The 19982-nt window shown below is 55.9% G+C and overlaps 1 protein-coding gene across 1 annotated transcript in view; it reads left to right on the top strand.

Annotated features, from left to right (window-relative positions):
- The window catches only part of CHST8 (carbohydrate sulfotransferase 8), a 71935-nt gene extending 65400 nt beyond the window's left edge, over positions 1–6535 (top strand). The window contains exons 2-3 of the mRNA XM_052656741.1: positions 4816–4853; positions 5429–6535. Coding sequence (XP_052512701.1) covers positions 4816–4853; positions 5429–6535 — 1145 coding nt within the window. The remainder of the gene's footprint in view (positions 1–4815; positions 4854–5428) is intronic.
- The last annotated feature ends 13447 nt before the right edge of the window (positions 6536–19982 follow it).

The raw sequence follows: 19982 nt of genomic DNA on the forward strand, positions 1-19982 counted from the left end.
CAGTTGAAGGCCATAGGAGGAAAGAAGGCACCAGACGGCCTCAGACCTGAGCTGCACCATCAGCTCTTCCCTGGATCTCTAGCCTGTTGGCCTGCCCTGCAGATTTCACCCAACCCCCACAATTACAAGAGCCAATTCCTTAAAATAATCCCCCTGCTATATGATATACAAAATTTATATATATATATATATATATATATATATATCCTATTGGTTGTTTCTCTGGAGGACCCTGATTCAGAAACCTTTCAGATTTCCTGTAGAGTAGAGCCTGGCAGCTCCCTTGGGGTTTGTTCTCTGACCCCAGTGGGAAGGCAATACATGTGCCCTGGTTGCATTTTTTTTTCCTGCCGGCATCCCAGTTTCACACCCTGTAGCTCATCACCGCTTGTGTGAGGTCCGGCACACTGGCCAGCTGTGCAGCTGCCCCAGAGCAGGGAGGCCTTTCTCCTGCACACATGGTAGGTGTCTCGTTCTTTCTAACTGGGATGTGGAAACACTCATGCCCCAGAGGCAACTGACAGGGAAGCTGGGGTGGGACCGATGCCTGGAGGCTGACTCTAGCACATGAGGGAACCAGGCTGCAGTGGGGGATTTGCCTTCAATGTCCCTTCTGGCTCCCTCCAGCCTGAAACCCCTAAAGATCCCTGCCAGATGGGCAGCAAAAGTGGATGTGGGCATGGGGATGTCCACCACACAGGCTCAGCCACTAGAAGAGCCAGGCTGTGGAAAAGGAGCCAAGGAACCCCAGCTCAGTGCAGAAACCTCTGGGGAATCCAAGGACCATGAGTCTGAAGCTCCCGACAGGTCAGGGTCTTTGAATTTCCACTCATACCCTGTGGCCTCTCCAGTTCTCTCCCATCTCTGCCCCACTTTGTGGGTCTGACTCCTTTGGGATGACCATGCTTTCCCCAAGGTTCCAATGTTTAGAGTGGCAGGACCCTCTCCCCACTGCACATCAGAGCCCAGGGCTAGAATTTGAGCAGCCAAAATAGCAATCACTCTCCTCAAATGACCCACTTGGGGCTAAGGGGTCAGGGGCTCATGAGGCAGCCCTTTCTAAGTACTTGGGTCCTTTTTGGACCCACATCCGTGTTGCCTGTCTACATAACCTGACTGAAAGACTGGTTTCCAACCCCTACCCCCAGCGGGTCCTGGGCATCCAGGATTGAGGCTTCTGAATGCAACCCAGCAGGTCTCCCTCTTGTGATTCAGAGAGGAGTGGTGGGCAAGGGACCCTCCCCCCAATAGCCCACTTGCTTGAAACCTCCCCTCCCCAGCTCTGCCTCAGGTCCAGGCTGCCTGGCCTAATTATAGGAAACTGGCCTCACACACTCTCTCATCAGCCTCTGCCTCGCCTTGGCAGGTAACCAGAGAGCTTTTTCAGCCAGACGCTCAGAAGAAAACCTTCAGCCAATGAAGAGCTCACAGTGTGAAGCACAGTTGGCAGCCTCAATAACTCACGCCTTGTTTATTCTCACTGATGCTCACTCTTATCGTACTGCATGTGTTTCAACCGCTCTGCGAATGTCCTCTGTCCAGAGAGAGAAAGTGCTGGTTTATTTCTTACTGTATCGGGGGAGAGGGCTCCCTTAAAGGTTGTTAATGTTATGCTGAAGGGAGAGGACAGGAGACTCAGACACTGAAAGGAGAGTGTATACATGACTGGCCCTGGGGGTTCCTGTTGCAGAGTGAAGGTCGGGGACAGGAGATGAGAGGCAGCGTGGTGACATTGGATGGAAGAGAGGGCGGGGCTGTGGCTTTTATCTATGTTGTACACCTTTTGGGGGGCTTGGCAGGTGGTCTTATAGTGAGGCCAAGCCCCCTCCAGGTTCCCCATGGCATGGGTTCCAGGGCCCCTGGTGGCAGTGCTTTCCTGGTTGTGCAGTAGAGGCACTCCCCTGGCTGGCTCCCCAGAGCTGTCCAGGGTCCTGAAATTCAGTCCTCTGGGGAATGCACAGACACCCCGCCGCCCCCCCCCCCCCCCCCACCGCCACCCAAGTCTCAGATGCCCAAGACATCTCCTAGCTGTCACATCTTAGAGCTTAGGTGGTCTTTCTTTCACCCTTTATCTGAGCAGTGGATATAGAGCCACTTCCTTGATGGAAAAAGTAGGGACACTTAGCCTCTGGCCAATGGGGCCATTTCTGTTACACTCCATTGTTAAGTTTCTTTATTCCAAAGTGGCCAAATGGGATGGGCTCACAGTCTTTGCAAACAAGCTGCCATAAGTTTAAGGGTCATGACCATTCAGCTTGTGGCAAACTCAAGCTCCATATAAAATCTGTTATTGGGTTTTCCACAAGGTAATCCTTTTTTTCAAAGGGGGCAATTGCGGCCAGGTTAGCTTTGTTGGGGAAAAGTGCCCAAGTGGTCAGGAGACTCACGCAGCCCTGGGCTCTGTCAGGAAGGACTTTTATCGCCAGTCCATGCTCAGAGCTCTGGCCTGACCAGCCTTGGAAAGCCCTTAGGCTCAGGGCCCTCTTGTGAAGTCTGCACAGACAAAAATGGGTCAGGCCTCACAGTCCACCACCCTCCAGGCTGAGGGAATGGTGCCAGTGGGAGGTCACGGCTGTAGAAGCTGTGACCTCTGTAAGCGCATCCTTGTCTCACTTTGCCTGCTGGCAAGATGCCTTCTGTAAGTGGCTCCTCAGCCCCATTCTCAGCCAAATCTGGCATGACTCATTTGCCCCAGAAAAGGAATATAAATAAGCACCATTGCACCTTGACAAGCTGACAGGATTGACAAGCAGAGTAAATTCCCGTATCTGAGACTCTGAGGAGGAGAGGTGATTTAACAGAGCCAGCTGCCGTCACCAGAAGAAAATAATTAAGGAAACCCGGCAGTGTGGAGGAAAACTGAGTGTGCAGAGGAGCCCTTCTGGTGGAGGGATCTGTGATCATCGGCTGCAGAAGGAAACCCGCAGGTATCAGCTGGAAATGAGCTTAGGAAGCTCATGCTGGGGACAGGCCGCATGAAGAGACGAGAGAGTGCAGCAGGGGTGGGAGGTGGCTAGGCAAGGGAAGGAGGCTGTGGGCTGACTGGGGGATCCTGGTGAGGGGCTTAATTCTAGAGGCTTCTGCCTCAAGGTAAAGCACCCACTGCTCACACCCCACCCTCCTGAGGGGTGCAGTCAGTTCTACATGGAGCTTGCCCCTCTCCATGGAAGAGTCAGGAAGGCCTGTTCCAGAGCTGACCCATGCACACACGCACACATAATGCTCATAAGCTGGGGGATGCCCAGAAAGGTGTGGACACTCTGCCCTTTGCCCAGGGAAGGGCCAGTCCCTGGACAAAGAGGTCAAAGAAGAACACTGTAGCAGAAGAAAGATGCATTGTGACAAGCTGTGCCTTCACTTGCACCTCTTTGGGGTCTTGGGAAAGGTCCTGGCAGGCTCAGGGAATTTAGGTTTCCCAACCCAGAGGTGTCCTCACATCCTCCCACTCTCATTTGCTGATGAATGAAGAACTGTGGGCACATCCTCAGACTGAGCAGTATAAGGCCAGGGTCATAGCAGGGGCTGCACCTGTAAAACTGGACCTCACAAGGAATCGGCAGCAGAGTCCCTGGATCAGGGACAGAGAGCCTGGGTGTCCCCTGGCCAGCTGGGCTCCAGACACTGGACCTCTGCAGAGTACACAGACACAGCAGGGAAAGGGTCTCCAGAACAACCCCACCCCCACCCCAAAGCAACAGCCAGAACTCAGCCAGGTGTGGTTTATGCAGTGCCCCATTGTGCCAGCTGGGAGCTGGAGCTCTCAGCTTGTTTTAAGGATCGTTGGTTCTGATTGTGACTGTGGCTTGTGGGAAACCCTCAGAGAAGCCATGTCCACTCACATGGCACAGGGGTGGGAAGAGCCCAATGCCTCCATGGCCCGGTAGGGACGGGGAAGGAGGCCAAGACTTCTAAATAGCGCCACCTCCTTGAAGGAAATCCTCTCATCCTCGCAGGACCTCCCTTCAAATAGGCCAAATCCTCTCTTCTTGGCCAAAGATTTGCCTCTCCAAAGCTTACTCGTCCTGAATGACCCCAGCCCCAGTGTAGACAAAGCACCTCCTTGGTGGGGGCAGAGGGGATGATCCAAGGTGTGGCCAGTGATGCCCTGATCTCTCTCCATTGCCTCCTAGTCCCCAGTAAGGGCTTGCCGGGCGATCAGTCACTATTTGGGGCTCTCCTCCGCCCTTTGGAGGAAACCAGGGTGGGCAGAACGAGATCAGCTCACCCTAGAGCTCCAGGACCAGCTAGGGGCCCAAATTGCAAAGCAGATGCTGAGGTGAAGGAACTTTCCAGAGCCAGTGGGGAGGCCCCAGTCCAAGGGGAATGAGTCCACTCCCAGACCTGTGTGCCAAGTACAGACACAAGTGTGCCATATTCACGGAGCCAGGGCATAGAGAGAAGATGAACAGATCTTCCTGAAGCACCCTTCCATGTGTCTTAATGACAGTGTGAGGTGGGGGCAGCCTGTGAGGTTCCCAGCTGCTCCATTGAGCAGGTATGTGGGCGAGGCACCTTCTGGACTCTCCAGGTCACACTAGGATGTAGGATGCTCAGAAGTTAACATCAGGTGGGAGCCAGTGGGACCAAGTCTTTGCTGCACCCTCTGCTCTCCACGTGGGTCAGGGAAGTGGAGGGGCACTTGTACCATGCCTTGCCTCTCCTCCTGGCCCCCTGAACTGTTTTTTCACCGAGCTCACACCAAGTGCCCACCAGCCCAGGCACCCACAGTCAGGAACCTACAGGCAGGTTCCACTGCTCACAGGAGACCACGTGGTACTTCCACTGCCAATACTATCCTCTCTGTTTGCTTTTTAGGAATAAAGTTCAGCATCAGGCCACAGCAGCCGCACAACGTGAGTTCTGAGAGTTTGATAAATCTCAGCATGGGCGGCTTGGGGAAGGTTGGGGAGGCCAGGGAAGAAATTCAGAGCTCACATTAAATCTATTCTTGGAAAGAAAAATGTGTCCTGCCTTGCCCAGGAGCCTTGGGAACAAAGCCGGGGACCTTGGACCCATGAATTTCCGTTTCCCGTGGATGGCGGCTCCCGCTTGTGCTAATAGAAGCGTTAAATCTGAGCCTGGTTCCTTCAGGCCACCAGCTTCCCCTTCGCCTCCTCGCCAGGAGGATGTTCCTGGGAGACCTGCGCCATCTCGTGGCCAAAATAACACTTGCCCCACCCCCACCCCCACCCCAACACACACACACCACGGCCCTTGAGGGGAGACGGGGCTCTGGGGACTGTATGCGAGCTCAGACCAAAGGGGTCGCATCCTGCAGGGCCAGGCTGTCCCCTTCGCCCTCATTTGAGAAAAACCTCAGTCCACAGAGGAGGCAGGGACCCCCGCCTTGGCGAGTGCCTGGTCCCTTGGGCGCCTTAGTGCCCAGCCGATCTGTCCACGCTGCTAACCACCTCTCTTCTTGCCCCAGGACCTCCCACCAGGCAGTTCCCAGGATGGTCCTTTTAAGGCAGCCACGGAGAGGGTCACCCGAGACTTGTCCAGCCGCGCCCCGCGGGGCCTGAGCCTGCGGATGTCCCAGGACCCTCAAGCTCAGCTAAACGTGGGGGCCCGTCTGCGACCTCGGCAGCGCCGCCGAAGGCTGCTCATCAAGAAAATGCCGGCTGCGGCGGCCCTCCCCGCCAACAGCTCGGCCCGCACGTTGGTCCGGCCGGCCCCCGGGGCCCTGGACGGCCGCTGGGCCAGCCTGCGCGAGACCCAGCGGGAGCGCAAGCGGGTGATGCGGGAGGCGTGCGCCAAGTACCGCGCGAGCAGCAGCCGCAGGGCGGTCACGCCCCGCCACGTGTCCCGCATCTTCGTGGAGGACCGCCACCGCGTGCTGTACTGCGAGGTGCCCAAGGCAGGCTGCTCCAACTGGAAGCGCGTGCTCATGGTGCTGGCCGGGCTGGCCTCGTCCACCGCCGACATCCAGCACGACGCCGTGCACTACGGCAGCGCCCTCAAGCGGCTGGACACCTTCGACCGCCAGGGCATCCTCCACCGCCTCAGCACCTACACCAAGATGCTCTTCGTGCGCGAGCCCTTCGAGAGGCTGGTCTCCGCCTTCCGCGACAAGTTCGAGCACCCCAATAGCTACTACCACCCCGTCTTCGGCAAGGCCATCCTGGCCCGCTACCGGGCCAACGCCTCTCGGGAGGCCCTGCGGACGGGCTCCGGCGTGCGGTTCCCCGAGTTCGTGCAGTACCTGCTGGACGTGCGCCGGCCGGTGGGCATGGACATCCACTGGGAGCATGTCAGCCGGCTCTGCAGCCCCTGCCTCATCGATTATGACTTTGTGGGCAAGTTTGAGAGCATGGAGGACGACGCCAACTTCTTCCTGAGCCTCATCCACGCGCCGCGGAACCTAACCTTCCCGCGGTTCAAGGACCGGCACTCGGAGGAGGCGCGGACAACGGCCCGCATCACCCACCAGTACTTCGCCCAGCTCTCCACCCTGCAGCGGCAGCGCACCTACGACTTCTACTACATGGATTACCTGATGTTCAACTACTCCAAGCCCTTTGCAGACCTGCACTGAGGCCGGGCCCGCGCCGCCACTCACCGGCCCGCAGGGGCATCCCACTCCCCCTTGGGTCCTCGTCTGGGAGCTGAGATGTGCCCAGAGCAACAGGGCTCTGCGGAGGCTCTGAGGGTGGCGCAGGCCCCTCGCGGGGCGGGGGGCGGACAGAGGCCCAGGCCTTGGACCGGACCCTGGTCCTTGTCCCATAACCCCCTCCCATACTCCTCAGATAAGGAAGATGCTGGGGGCTGGTGGGGAGGGGGGTGAGCTGGACACTCCAGAGTCCCGGCTGCCCACACCCAGCTCCGTGAAGAGTGAGGATGACCAGGGAAGTCTGAGGCCCAGCGGACGAGGGCCCCAGCAGTAAGGGATTTCCCTTAGCATTGCCTTGAACCAAACCGCACGGTTTGCAGCTTTTCTACGACCCAGGGGGGAAGTTTCCCTTGGAATGAGGTTTGAAATAAAGCACATGGTTTCCAGAGCAGGGGTGTCTATACTTCGTGTGTTGGTGTGGGAGCACAGGGACCCTTCCCCGGGGCTTTCTGGGGCTCTTTCCCCATTGGGAGGATGGTGGGAGCTAGGTGCCTGCAGCCCCCGCCCAGGGCCTGCACAGAAGAAGCAGAGGCCCCAGCAGTGCCAGTTCAGGGCCCGCAGTAGCGTCTCCACCCAGACTCCCAAGGCCAGGACGCCACCAACGAGGTGCTGAGATCTCGGTACCGGCACTCTTCATCCTGAAAGAAGACAGACCTGTCCCCGTGGAGGCCCTTCTATCAGTGCACTTTGTGGGGGGCCTTCTGGGGACTGCCAGAGCACTGACACGCTCTCTAGACCAACTGTCCTTTGGGGCTGCCCCTGCGGCCAATGCTATGGTGCACATGGGTCTCAGGGGATGTGGCATTTCCAGGTGAGAATGATGCCACCCCGGCTTTCTTTTCTATTTTATTTTATTGGCTGTGCTGGGTCTCTGTTACTGTGCACGAGCTTTCTCTAGTTGCAGTAAGAGGGTTTCTCATTGCAATGGCTCTCCTGTTGCAGAGCTCAGGCTCTAGAGAACCCAGGTTCAGAAGTCGTGGTGCATGGGCTTAACTACCCTGAGGCACGTGGAATCTTCCCAGACCAGGGATCGAGTCCATGTTCCCTGCATTGGCCAGCTGACTGTTAACCACTGGTCCACCAGGGAAGTCCTGTCTCTGGCCTTCTGAACCTCGGGATAAGCAGGGCTTTGGCCCAATGATGTCATCTGCAGACCCCCTAACACTGGCCTTGATCCCTGACTTCATTCATCCGACAGAACCACCTCAAAGCCGCCAGGGTTACCTGCTTCTCTTTGTACCATCACTGACGGAGGGAGGGGAGAAGCTGTAGAGGAACCACCTCCTCCAAAAGCTTACACTGTCACATGCAGAAATGGTTCTGAAATTGTCAAAAGCCAGGGTGACTATTGAAAGGTCTCAGAGGAAGTGGTGGAGCTCTGAGTGTGGGCATGACCGTGGCAGTTTTGGGGTCTTGTTTTAATGGGAAATGAAGCCTGGCTATTTCTAGGGCCCTGTCTGTCTGTCAGACACTTTGGGCCTCATCTTTCTGTCAGCCTGTCCCCCAGTAGTCTGCCGCAGGCCCTCCTGGGTCTTTCTGTGGCTTGTCTGCGGATCCCTCCCAGGAGATTGCTCTCTATCTGTTCCCATGTGCTAAGGGGGAATCTCCCAGACCCTGACAGGATGCTGCTGGTCCTCAGGGTGAAACAAGCTACTGGATCTCAGCCAGGCTCATGCTGGCATGGGTTACTCCATCTCTCTTTTGGGGCTCTAGAAAGTTTAAGAGTAGTAGAACAAGGGAGTTGAGGCTGCCCCCTGCTTGCTCCAGGCCAAAGGCATCCAAGAATGCTGAGTAGGGCAAGGCCTCTCCTTGAGTTGCAGCTGACAGCGACCTGGGCCATAGGACAGAAGGAATTCAGAGGGGCAGGGAGGAGGCCGGGGTCAGGGCCCAAGAGAATTGAAGGTGTGGAAGGCAGGAAGAGGCTGAGAGGCTGACCCACACACAGGCCAGGGCCAGGTCAATGTGAGAAGAGGCAGGGAGAGCCTGGTTCACCATGACCCAGAAAGTGCCTCTTCTGGGCTGTGGTGCCCACAAAGTGAGGCAGAATTCATTGTGTAGAAACAGTGTCTCTGGTCGAGGACACATTTGACAAATGTGTCTCCAGTATTCTTGCCTGGAGATTCCCATGGATAGAGGAGCCTGTCAGGCTGTAGTCCACAGGGTCTCACAGAGTCAGACACGACTGAAGCGACTTAGTACGTACGCACATGGCAATGTCACTGGTCTGCTCAACAAAGAGAGAACCAGAAGCCAGGCTGGGGCAGCCTGCAGGGTGCCTTCACCCAGTGCTGCTGCTTGGAGACGATCAGGATTGCCCCGGGGACCATCCTTCCATGGTGTTGTGTGTGTGTGTGTGTGTGTGTGTGTTGGAAACTAGGAAAGGATACCTTGTGTCATCTCACAGAGACAACCAGGCCTGGGTTGGGCAGATGTGCACACACAACACAGGCTTCCCAGGTGCACTAGCGGTAAAGAACCTGCCTGCCAATGCAGGAGACGCAGGAGACTGGGGTTCCATCCCTGGGTTGAGGAAATCCCCTGGAGGAGGGCGTGGAAAGCCACTCCGGTGTTCTTGCCTGGGGAATCCCCGTGGACAGAGGAGCCTGGTGGGCTACAGTCCGTACACATGACTGAAGAGTCGGACACGACTGAAGTGACTGAGCATGCATGCATTCACAAAACATCCATCAAAGAGGGTCTTTCCTTCTGGGGCCAGTGGCCGGGGACGCAGGCCAGGCAATGATCGTGATCACCGTTTGATGGCCCCCAGCACAAGCTCCAGAAGCCCAGCCCTGACACCTCACCCTGGATCCACTGAGGTGGTCCTGGACCCAGCTCCAGCCCCCAAGCCCAGCCTCATCTAGCCCTAGGGCTTGGAGACAGTGGACTTAACTGTTGACATAGGAAAGTGTGTGCGTATTTCTGGGGGAGGAGGGTAGCATGCGAGTCTGTGTATGTGTATTTTGTGAGTGGTGTGGCAGGGGTCTGTCTTATGGGCATCTGTGTCTGGGGTGAGAGTATGTGTACATGTGTGTGAGCCTGTATATGCGTTGAGGGGTTGGGGGTACTGTGGACAGTCCTCCTTTGTTCACCACTTTGTGGGGTAGAGTCTGAAGGGGGCCGTTTGGGTCAGGGACCCAAAAAGGGGCTACAGGCTCCCCCCAGGGGTCATACAGGTCCATCAAGTTAGAAAAAGTAACCACTGAACCCCCAGTGCCCTTTGCGGGCTTGGTCCTCCAAATGGGCCCTTTCTGGGAGCAACCCACAGTGAAGTCCCACCAGGCCTTTTTCCTGACAGTGGCTAAGACCTCCCCAGACATGAGCCCGGTTCTCTGAGTATTAAAGAGAATGCACGCATACTAAGTCATTTCCGTCATGTCTGACTGTTTGCGACTCCATGGACTGTAGCCCACCAGTCTCCTCTGTCTGTGGGAATCTCCAGGCAAGAGAGAATACTGGAGTGGGTTGTCGTGCCCTCCTCCAGGGAATCTTCCTGACCCAGGGATTGAACCCACATCTCTTCTATCTCCTGCACTGGCAAGCTGGTTCTTTACTGCTAGTCCACCTGGGAAGCCAGTTAAAGAGAATAGCTGTCCCACAAACCTAGGGTCCCCATGAGACCTGTGAGCCCCATAGTCTCTGGGGAGATGAGATGCCAGGTCAAGCCAGGTGGCACCTGTGGCTCCAAGATATGACAGAACTCTCCCGTCTGCTGTCACCATGGGCCCTGGCCATTAAGATAGTGATGGGTGAGCAGTGGATGGAGGGACAGTTGTCCAGCATCCTCTCCCCTTCCAGGCAGGGCTTGTTTATCAATTTCATCCTCAGGTTGAGTCCCCTCGGTGGGACTCACGAGAGACCTGAGGGCAGGAGGTGGTCTCCTCTCTCTCCCACCATCTTCTCAGCCCTCTCCTCTCTGGGGAGCACGCATGGCTAACCAAGGGAATTTCCTCCTAGTATGTCCCCCACCTCACCTAGTGCTGGGGAACCACAGCTGGGACAGGATGATTAGTGTTGATCCATGACCCCAGAACCCCTGGTGGCTCAAACGGTAAAGAATCAGCCTGCAATGCAGGAGACCTGGATTCAGTCCCTGGGTTGGGAAGATCCCCTGGAGAAGGGCATGGCAACCCACTCCAATATGCTTGCCTGGAGAATCCTCATGGACAAAGGTGCCTAGTGGGCTATAGTCCCTGGGGTCGCAAAGAGTCGGATACGACTGAGCAACTAAGCGCTAAGCACAGGGCCCCAGGAGTGGACCAGGGTGTTCTCCAGGACCTGGGGGTGGACGGTCTGGGGCTGAGCAGGGCTGAAATCATCCTGCCCCATCTCTGGGCCCCCATGCTGGTGGGTACAATGACCCTGGATGAGGCTGGCAGCATATGTCAGCCTTGGCTCCTCTTGCTGGAGAGGGTGGCCTCCAGGGTCTACAGGGCCCAGGCGAGGGACAGGGCCTGCGAGCCCTGAGCTTTGGTTCCTCTGGATGGTGGGCCTGACGGTGAGGCCGGTGCTGCTCCCTGACTTCTCACGCTGTGCAGAAGGGCCCTTTGCACAGGAGATTCAGTTGCAAAATGACAGCAGACAGTGCCCAGGGGTCTGCAGGAGCTGGGGCCACCTGGGAACCTCGGTCCCCTCCCCCACCTCTGGGACGGCCTCCGAAAGAGGAGGGGAGGGGAGAGAGTAGGCTGGACGGCTGCTCCTGAGAGCACCTGAAGCCCAGAACAAGGGTCCGGGGTCAGAGGTCAAAGTGAGTAATTCCAAACTGTGGGGCCCAGGATGTGCCGGCATGAATCAAGCGCTCTTGATGGGCAGGTGCGATGCTGGCCACTCCCACGCGCTACTTGATACAGCCCTCCTGGCAGCTCTGACCACACCTCTACCTTATAGATGAAAAGACCGAGGAGGCACAAGGAGTCCCGCCCAGAGCTGCACAGCAACCGCACCTGGTGTCGGAATCCCACCCGGAGGACTGGGCGCCCTCGCTTTTGTGCACGCCCACCGCCCCGCCCCGGTCGACCTCAGGGCCGTTCAAGCAGCGGGCGGGGAAGGGGGCGCGGCAGGGCGCACGCCTTCTCAGGCAGAGACAGCACTGGGCCACCAGAGGGCGCTAAATCCTCACTCCCGATCCGCGGCCTGAGCATCCCCGACCGGTCCACGAGGTGGCAGCAACGCCCCGCTTGTGTGCAGCTCTTGCGGTCCGGAGCGTGCCCCAGACACAGAGGAGACTGGGTTGGTCTTCTGCCCGCTGCCCCTCCCAGCCTTGGGGCCGCAGGGACCCTGCTTCCCCAACTGTCTCTCCAGGCAGACCGTGGAGGTCAGTCTCAAACCCACCAGCTCCGGAGGGCGCCAAACATCCCCAGCGCCCCTCATGGGCCTAATGGGGCGGTAAGCTTTCAGGAAGCCCTGGAGGGCACAGACCGGTCCACACGGACAGAAGGGTCAGGGGTCAGCTGGGGTGCTGCCTTCAGGCCTGCTGGCTTCACTCCCCTCTTTGGCAAGCTTAGATCAGGGGCACACCCTGACCCACCTTGGCCATTGTTCCTGCTGTCTCCTGCCCCTGGCAAGCCCCAAAGCAGCCAACCCCTGCAGCCTGCCCCCTCAGCTGCAAGAGGCGAGGACTCCCTGGGCTCTCCGTACACTCGCCACCACAACCTCTCAGGGCCACCAACAGCCTGCAAGCATCCGTCCTCCACTGTGCATGAGGGAGACCCGAGCCTTCTGTGGCCTCAGCCCCACCACACACACATGTTCACGTGGACGCGCACACACGTGTTCACATGGGTGCGCACACACATACACACATGCCTACATGGGCACACACACGCACACGCACGCGCGCGCGCGCACACACACACACAGAAATGTGCAGAACTGACAGAGTGCCTTACTGCAGTGCAAGGAAGGGGAGGGCCAGATGGGCCCTCACGTCTCCTGTCAAACTGATGCTCCAAGTGCATTGAGCCCAGCTGCGCCCTCCCCCTGCCCTGCCAGGGTCCACCCTCCAATCCCTCTTGGAGCCCAGCCCCTTGTCTCCTCCTCAGAGGCATTGCCCTCTCTCTGCTGGCTCATTAGGCTTCAGCAGCGCCCCGTCTTCAAAACCAAAGGAGCCTTAGCCCCCAAACCAAAGAGGCCCTCCAGCCCTGGCCCCATTTCTGTCTGCTCCTTCTCTGCAAAACTTGTCCCGCCACCTCACGCATCCTGCAGCCTTTTGCTCTTGACCCCACTGTGGTCTGCCTGCCAGTCCCCCCACCCACAGAAATGGCTCGCTTCTGAGTCCCCAGCTATCCCATGTTCTGAATTTGACAGTTACCCCTCGATCTACATGCTCCCTGGACCAGCTCGCCAGACACACTCCGCTGTCCGGTGGACTCCCAAACCAGCACCTCCAGCCCTGACCTCAGACCGCACCCCTGCTGGCTGTGTCAGGGCACCTCCCATCTCTCCCAGCTTTCCTCCCCAGGCCTCTCATCAGCCTCCCATCCCCGACTGGCCTTGAAGGTCATTCTCTCTGTGCCCTAAGGGTATCCTGAATCCATGCACTTCTCTGCTTGTCGAGTGCCCTCATCTTTTTTTCCATGTGGGATCTTAATTCCTCAACCAGGGATTGAATCCATGTCCCCTACAGTGGAAGCATGGAATCTTAATCAGTGAACCACCAGGATTCCGCTTCGTTCCCTTGTAGGCCCTTGAAGCAATGTTAAGAATTCTGGCTTTACTGCTATACTGGAGCCTGCTCTAAGCATTTCATATATATTACCTTATGTAATCGTCACCACAACCCTGAAAGGTACGTACAGTCATTTATCCTCCCAGTTTTTACAGAAGAGGAAACTGACACACAGAGAGGTTATGTAATTTGCCCAGGCTCACACAGCTATGAAGAGGATGTTCCAAGATTCAGCCCCTGGCATTCTGGCCCTGGTATCCCCCAGTGTGCTCTCATGCTTCTGCAGAGAAAGGTTAGAACTAGACTCCTGCTGGGCACATGGGGGTGGAAAGAAGGGAAGGGAGACAGAAGCAGTGGCCCAAGGGATCTGGGCTCAACAAGAAGGGCTGCCGGCAGGGGGAAGGTGGGGGCGTCTGTAGAGGAAGTACGGTGGGCATTGGGAGTCTGTGACCTTGGAGATGGTGTGATTTCTTGTCATGACAAGAACCGACTGTAGCTGGCTGGGGAGGGGAGCGGGCAACGGGGAGCACAGAGCTTGTAGAAAGTCAATGTCTCACAAACATACGTTCTTCAGCTTCCTCTTGGCCCAAGGACGCCCTCCTCCCACACCTGTGTCTGCACACAACCCCATCACGTCATTCCTGTCACCTGCCTGTCACCTGGGACAGTCTGTGTCTACCCGACTATCTGGAACCGCTGTGTGTGGGTCAGCCTGACTGCGGGCTAGGTGATGTCACCTGGGCTGCAAGTTGGACCTCTCTTTGGGGTACAAAGCCTGGCGGTGGGGCTGGGACCTGCTGGTGGGGAGACCCAGGTGGGCGAAGGGCAGTTTGGGCTGACTCGGGAAAGACGACCCAGCCAGGCAGGACGGGCCAGGGCAGTGAAGGCGGATAGGTCAGGAAGGAAAGCTGCATTCTTACTCTCCAAGCCCATGTGCTGAATTTTACTTTTCCTTTTATTTATTTCTTCTGCTTAAATCCTGTTTCTCTCCCTGAGGCATCTAATCTATTATTTAACATTGGATTGTGCGATTGAAACTCCCAGGCAAATTGAAAATTATTTGTGTTTGAGGTTTCAGGTATGAAGCCGAGGCAACTGTTTCTGGGAAATCCTGGGCACCTGGGTGAAGGTGAAGAGCCCGCAGACCTGCCCCTTGAAGGGGTGGGGGGGAGCGGCTGGGGGTCCAAGCCCCCAGGCCCCGCCTGGCTCAACCCAGGCCTCATGTAGCCGGTGCCCACAACTCAGGAGTCATTCATCTCCACTTGGCGTTTCACTTGGAGACACCGTCTGCACCTCCCACCAAGCAGGTGCCCTCGGCCCCCAGCCCCGCATCCACCCTGGAGGAGGCCTGGGTCACAGGAGAATGAATGGCACAAGGACCAGGTTCGCCATTATTTCTTAGGGCTCAGGCTCTCTGTGGGTTTGCAGCCAGGGTTGCTGACCTAATAGGGTCTGTGAGGTTGCAGGGCCCAGGGTGGGGCTGAGGGCCCTGATCTGGGGCAGGGAGTGACCGGCCTCGGGAGCCTGAGGGCTGAGAGGAATGTCATCCCATAAGGCTGCCTCCAAGGACACTCCTCCAAGGAATCCCCACCCCCACCCCTACCCCCAGGCAGAGTGGGCTTGAGTTTCCACAGGGCGCTTGCCTCCTATGTGCAGGGTGGGGAGGGCAGCACCTCTTCGTGGTGATAAGGAGATTGGATTTTGTGCTAGAAACAACGGGAAGCCACAGAAGGGCTTTGAGACCTGGAGATGCAACAGCTTTTCTATGTCAAAAAAGATGCATTAAAAAAAATGCATAAGGGACTTCCCTGGCTGCCCTGTGATTAAGATTCTGACCTTCCAATGCAGGGGTTGCAGTTTTGATCCCTGATTGGGGAACTAAGATCCCACTTTCTGCAGGGCACAGCCAAAAGATAAAATTTTTTTTTTTTTTGAGAAAAGGATTTTCCTGGCAGCCCAGTGGTTAAGACTCTGTGCTTCCACTGCAGGGGACTCAGGTTCAGTCAGGGAACTAGGATCCCACATGCCTCACAGTGAGGCTAAAAAGAAAAAAAAAACGTTAAAAAAAAAAAAGAAAGGTCCATAAGAGGAGAGGCCATGGGCACTCATCCCCACCAGGTTTCCTGAGCCGCCATACGTGCCAGGCACTGTGCTGGGCGCTGGGGGCACATGGAGCTGGCTCCCGTGTGCTCCTGCTAAGAACCAGGGCCCAGCACGTGGGATGACGCTGGGACTTTGGGTCCCCTACGTGGATCAACCCTCAGCCGCTCAGTCGGGTCAGAGAGCTTTTGCTGCCCCTACAGGAACATGATGGGGAGGGCGGGTGTGTCCACGTGTGCACGCGGCCGCTCAGTCGTGTGACTCTTTGCCATCCCAGGGACTGTAGCCTGCCAGGCTCCTCCGTCCTTGGGGATTCTCCAGGCAAGAACGCTGGAGTGGGCTGCCGTTTCCTCCTCAAGGGGATCTTCCCACCACAGGGGTGGAACCCAGGGCTCCCGCGCTGCAGGCGGATTCTTTACTGTCTGAGCCAGTGGGGCAGGTGCACAAAAGACTCTCCCAGAACAGCCTGCCTCCAGCTCCTGTCACAAACCTCAGGAAACGCTGATAAGCTTATAGTCTAAACGTCGCTTTGCACCACTTCCCCCAGAGGAGGCATCGTCTTTTCAGAGGCCTCTGGAATATAGACAAAAGTTTATCACAGGGCTTCCCTGGTGCCTCAGTGGTAAAGAATCTGCCTACCAATGCAGGAGACCCTGGTTCGATCCCTAATCCAAAGCCCACGTGACAGCAACTAAGCCCGTGCGCCACAGCTATTGAGCCGGCGCGCTAGAGCCGCGGAGCAGCACGACGGAAGCCCGTGTGCCCTGAAACCCGTGCCCCGCAACAGGAAAGCCTCCGCAATGAGAAGCCAGCACACCGCAGCTAGAGTAGCCCCCTGCTTGTCGAAACTAGAGAAAAGCCCGTGCAGCAACCAAGACCCAGCACAGCCAAAATAAATATAAATAAACAAACTTTTTAAAAAAGGTTTTCACAGCTCCCTCTGAGTCTCTCTGTCTGTCTCTGTCTCACACACACACACGCACACCCCTCAGTTCCCAAGGAAGGTATGTAAAATATAAAAGTCACATATTCAGACGTCAGTGATGTGATTGGAGCTTACAAGAGCTGGGACCTTTTGGTAGCACGTATAAGAAATGTGTTGGCAGCAGCTTCAGTTGAAGGAGGACCTGATGAGAGGTCCAGGAAGATGGGGGGACACACAGAGCAGGGCTGCAGGGGCCCAAGCCCAGGACCCGGAGTGCCACCAAGGCTTTTTATCGGGCTTCCTGTGCTCCCCTGGAGGGCTGTTTCCTGCTTCTCTGTCCCACTGTGCATCATCCACTTCCTCTGCTCCTTCAGTGCCCACAGTAGAAACTCAGGCAGGGGACTCGCCAGGGACCCCGCTGCCCAGGGAGGGACTGGACCCAGCCCCCATCCCAGGGACACTCTCATGGGCCCTGCAGTTCTGTCTCTAGAAACCTGTCCTGCAGAAACTCCAGGCAGGAAGACAAGAATATGCAGGAAATGATCACTGCAGCATGATGTGAACTAGCTATTAAAACACTGGAAACACTTAAATGGTCATCAGTGGAGAAATAGACAAATGCTATCCACTCATGCTGCCAAACTTGATGTATCCGCCTAATTAAGAAAGCAATAGTTCCCCTCATTCACTTATTCAACAAATACCTTCTGAGCACTTGTGGGAGGTGCACTGTGCTCAGTGAAGGGGACACAGTAGTGAACAAAACCAAACCCCATCCTTGCCTCACAGAGCTTGCTCTACCTGGGGAGTCTGATGCTAATGATGTATTAACACTGCAGGTGCAGCTACCTGAGCTCCGGAGGGCTGTGGTGCAGATGACCTGGATAGAGAAGTCAGGGAAGACTTCCTGGAGGAAGTGGTGATTGCACCCAGATCAGGACAAGAGGGAGATGAAGGAAAAGAGCATGTACAAATGTCCAGGGGTAAAAGATTGTGTGGCCAATGAGGGAAGGAGGAAAAGAGATGGTGGTGGATGCCACGGTGAGGCACGCAGATGCCCCTCGGGAGGGCAGAGCCTCCAGTGTCAGCATCACCGCTGGCAGACAATGCTCTTATGGGATTGTCTAGACTAAAGACAGGGGCTTCCCAGGGGGTGCTAGTGATGAAGACCCCACCTGCCACTGCAGGAGGCACAAGAGAAATGGGTTTGATTCCTGAGTCAGGGAAATCCCCTGGAGGAGGAAATGGCAACCCACTCCAGTATTCTTGCCTGGAGAACCCCATGGACAGAGAAGCCTGGCGAGCTACAGTCCCAGGGGTCAAAAAGAGTCGGACACGACTGAAGGGACTTAGCAGGCACACACGTAGGCTAAAGACAGGTGCTTGCTTAAGGTCACGGCACACCCGGTGTCTAATCGACATGGAAACAGAAAGGCCCAGCACACTCATACAACAATTCTGAAGGGCCATCCAGCCTCAAAGCTCCACCTACGTGGTCTGAACGACGGCCCCCCAAGACGTCCACACCCTAACCCCCAGAACTTGTGAATATGCTAGTTTACAGGGCCAAAGGATTCTCTTCACTATTATTAAGGATTGAGAGGTGGGGTGGTGATCCTGGCTCATCCGTGGGGGGAGGGCACAATGTAATCACAAGTGCCCTTATAAAGGGAGGCAGGGGCTTCCCTGGGGGTCCAGTGGCTAAGACTCCAAGTTCCCAATGCAGAAAGTCTGGGTTCGATCCTTCATCTGGGAGCTAGATTCCACATGCTGCCACTAAGACTTCAAAGGCCACAACTAAAGATCCTGCATGCCACAACTAAGACCCCCTGCAGCCAAATAAATAAGTAAAGAAATAATTTCTTTAATTAAAAATGAATTTAAAGGAAGCAGAAGGGTCAGAGTCAGGGAGGAAGAGGAAACAATGGAGGCAGAGGTCAGAATGACGGAAGGAAGAAGCTATGAACCAAGGAAGGCAGAAAGCCTCCAGAAAAAAGCAAGGAAACCCCTTCTTCCTGCAGCCTTCAGAAGGAACACAGCCCTGCGGACCCATTCTCAACTTCTGAACTCCGGAACTGTAAGGTAAGAAACTTGTGCTGCTCTGAGCCACTCTGTTTGTGACCATTTGTTATAACAGCAACGGGAAACTGACACAGCATTGGAGACCAACTTCTGGGTCCTGGGAACTCTCCCTTATCAACCTCTTGCGTGCTAGTAAGTTCTGCTTGCTAGGGAACCCCTCCTACAGCAGCGAGGGCTGAGCAGTCTGGGAAAGCAGGTGCTGGGGTGGGATTTGGGCAGATTTACCCCTCTCCTGCCTGGCGATAGTAGTAGGTGGATTGCAACAAGCTGACAATACATTAGAACGTTAGAACGTTCACCTTCGATGAATTAAGATAGTTCACCTGTGAAAGGAAATGCAGCACTGAGGGCAGCTATTTGGATACCTGAGAAATAGCAAAATAAGTGGATTTAGGTGGCTATGGCCAAACTTGACTAGCCCTTTGAAAAAAAAGATAACCAAAAGCTGAGAGTAATTAAGAGCTAAGCGTGAAAGGAGGTCCTCAAGTCCTGTGGTGGGAGAACGGACAAAGAGGAGGAGCTCAGAGCAGCCAAGCTCCAAAGATTAAACTCAGCCTAACTTAGCTCTGTGTCAAGACTGTGCTCTGATGGGGAGAGGATGGCCCCTTGACATTTCAGATGGGACATCTGAGTTGATGCACCCCAAATCTGAAATCCCTCGATTGTCTTGAACCCTCTGAGCCTTGCAGAAGTAACCCATTCTTCCCTATTAAGGGCTGCTGCTGCTGCTGCTGCTAAATCACTTCAGTCGTGTCCAACTCTTTGCAACCCCATGGACTGTAGCCCACCAGGCTTCTCTGTCCATGGGATTCTCCAGGCAAGAATACTGGAGTGGGTTGCCAAGCCCTCCTCCAGGGAGTCTTCCCTACCCAGGGATCGAAGTCGTGTCTCTTATGTCTCCTGCATTGGCAGGCAGGTTCTTTACCAGTAGCACCAGCTGGGAAGCCCCTATTAAGGGTTGTGAAGTTGTGAAGTTGCTCAGTTGTGTCTGACTCTTTGCAACCCCATGGACTGTAGCCTATCAGGCTCCTCCATCCATGGGATTTTCCAGGCAAGAGTGCTGGAGTGGGTTGCCATTTCCTTCTCCAGGGGATCTTCCCGGCCCAGGAATCGAACCTGGGTCTCCTGCACTGCAGGCAGACACTTTACCGTCTGAGCCACCAGGGAAGCCCTATTAAGGGTTAATACTTCCTTATTCCTTTACAAAAAATGCAGAGGTCTCTGCTCTGCGACTTTATGAAGCCCCTCCAGGATCTGCCTCCATCTCCCCTTTCGGTCACTAGACCAGTAATTGGGGGTCAAGTCACACGATGACCAGGCCAAGGCAGTGCTGGACTTGATAAGGAAGGAAAGGAACTATAGCCCACGGGCAGGAGCTGGAGAGCACAGGTGAGACTGGATTTTGAAGGTGTATCATCCAAAGTCAGATGGTGGGGGAGACACAGAAGGCTAGACTGATGGGAAATCTTATTGATGGGGCAGTACTTTCCCGGGATGCAAGGACCATGGAGGTGGCACAAAGATGCTGCTAGAAGCACAGAAAGGGACTTCCCTGGTGGGCCAATGGCTAAGACTCCGAGCTCCCAATGCAGGGGACC

The sequence above is a fragment of the Budorcas taxicolor genome, chromosome 18 (assembly GCF_023091745.1).
Source record: "Budorcas taxicolor isolate Tak-1 chromosome 18, Takin1.1, whole genome shotgun sequence".
NCBI classification, from domain to species: Eukaryota; Metazoa; Chordata; class Mammalia; order Artiodactyla; family Bovidae; genus Budorcas; species Budorcas taxicolor.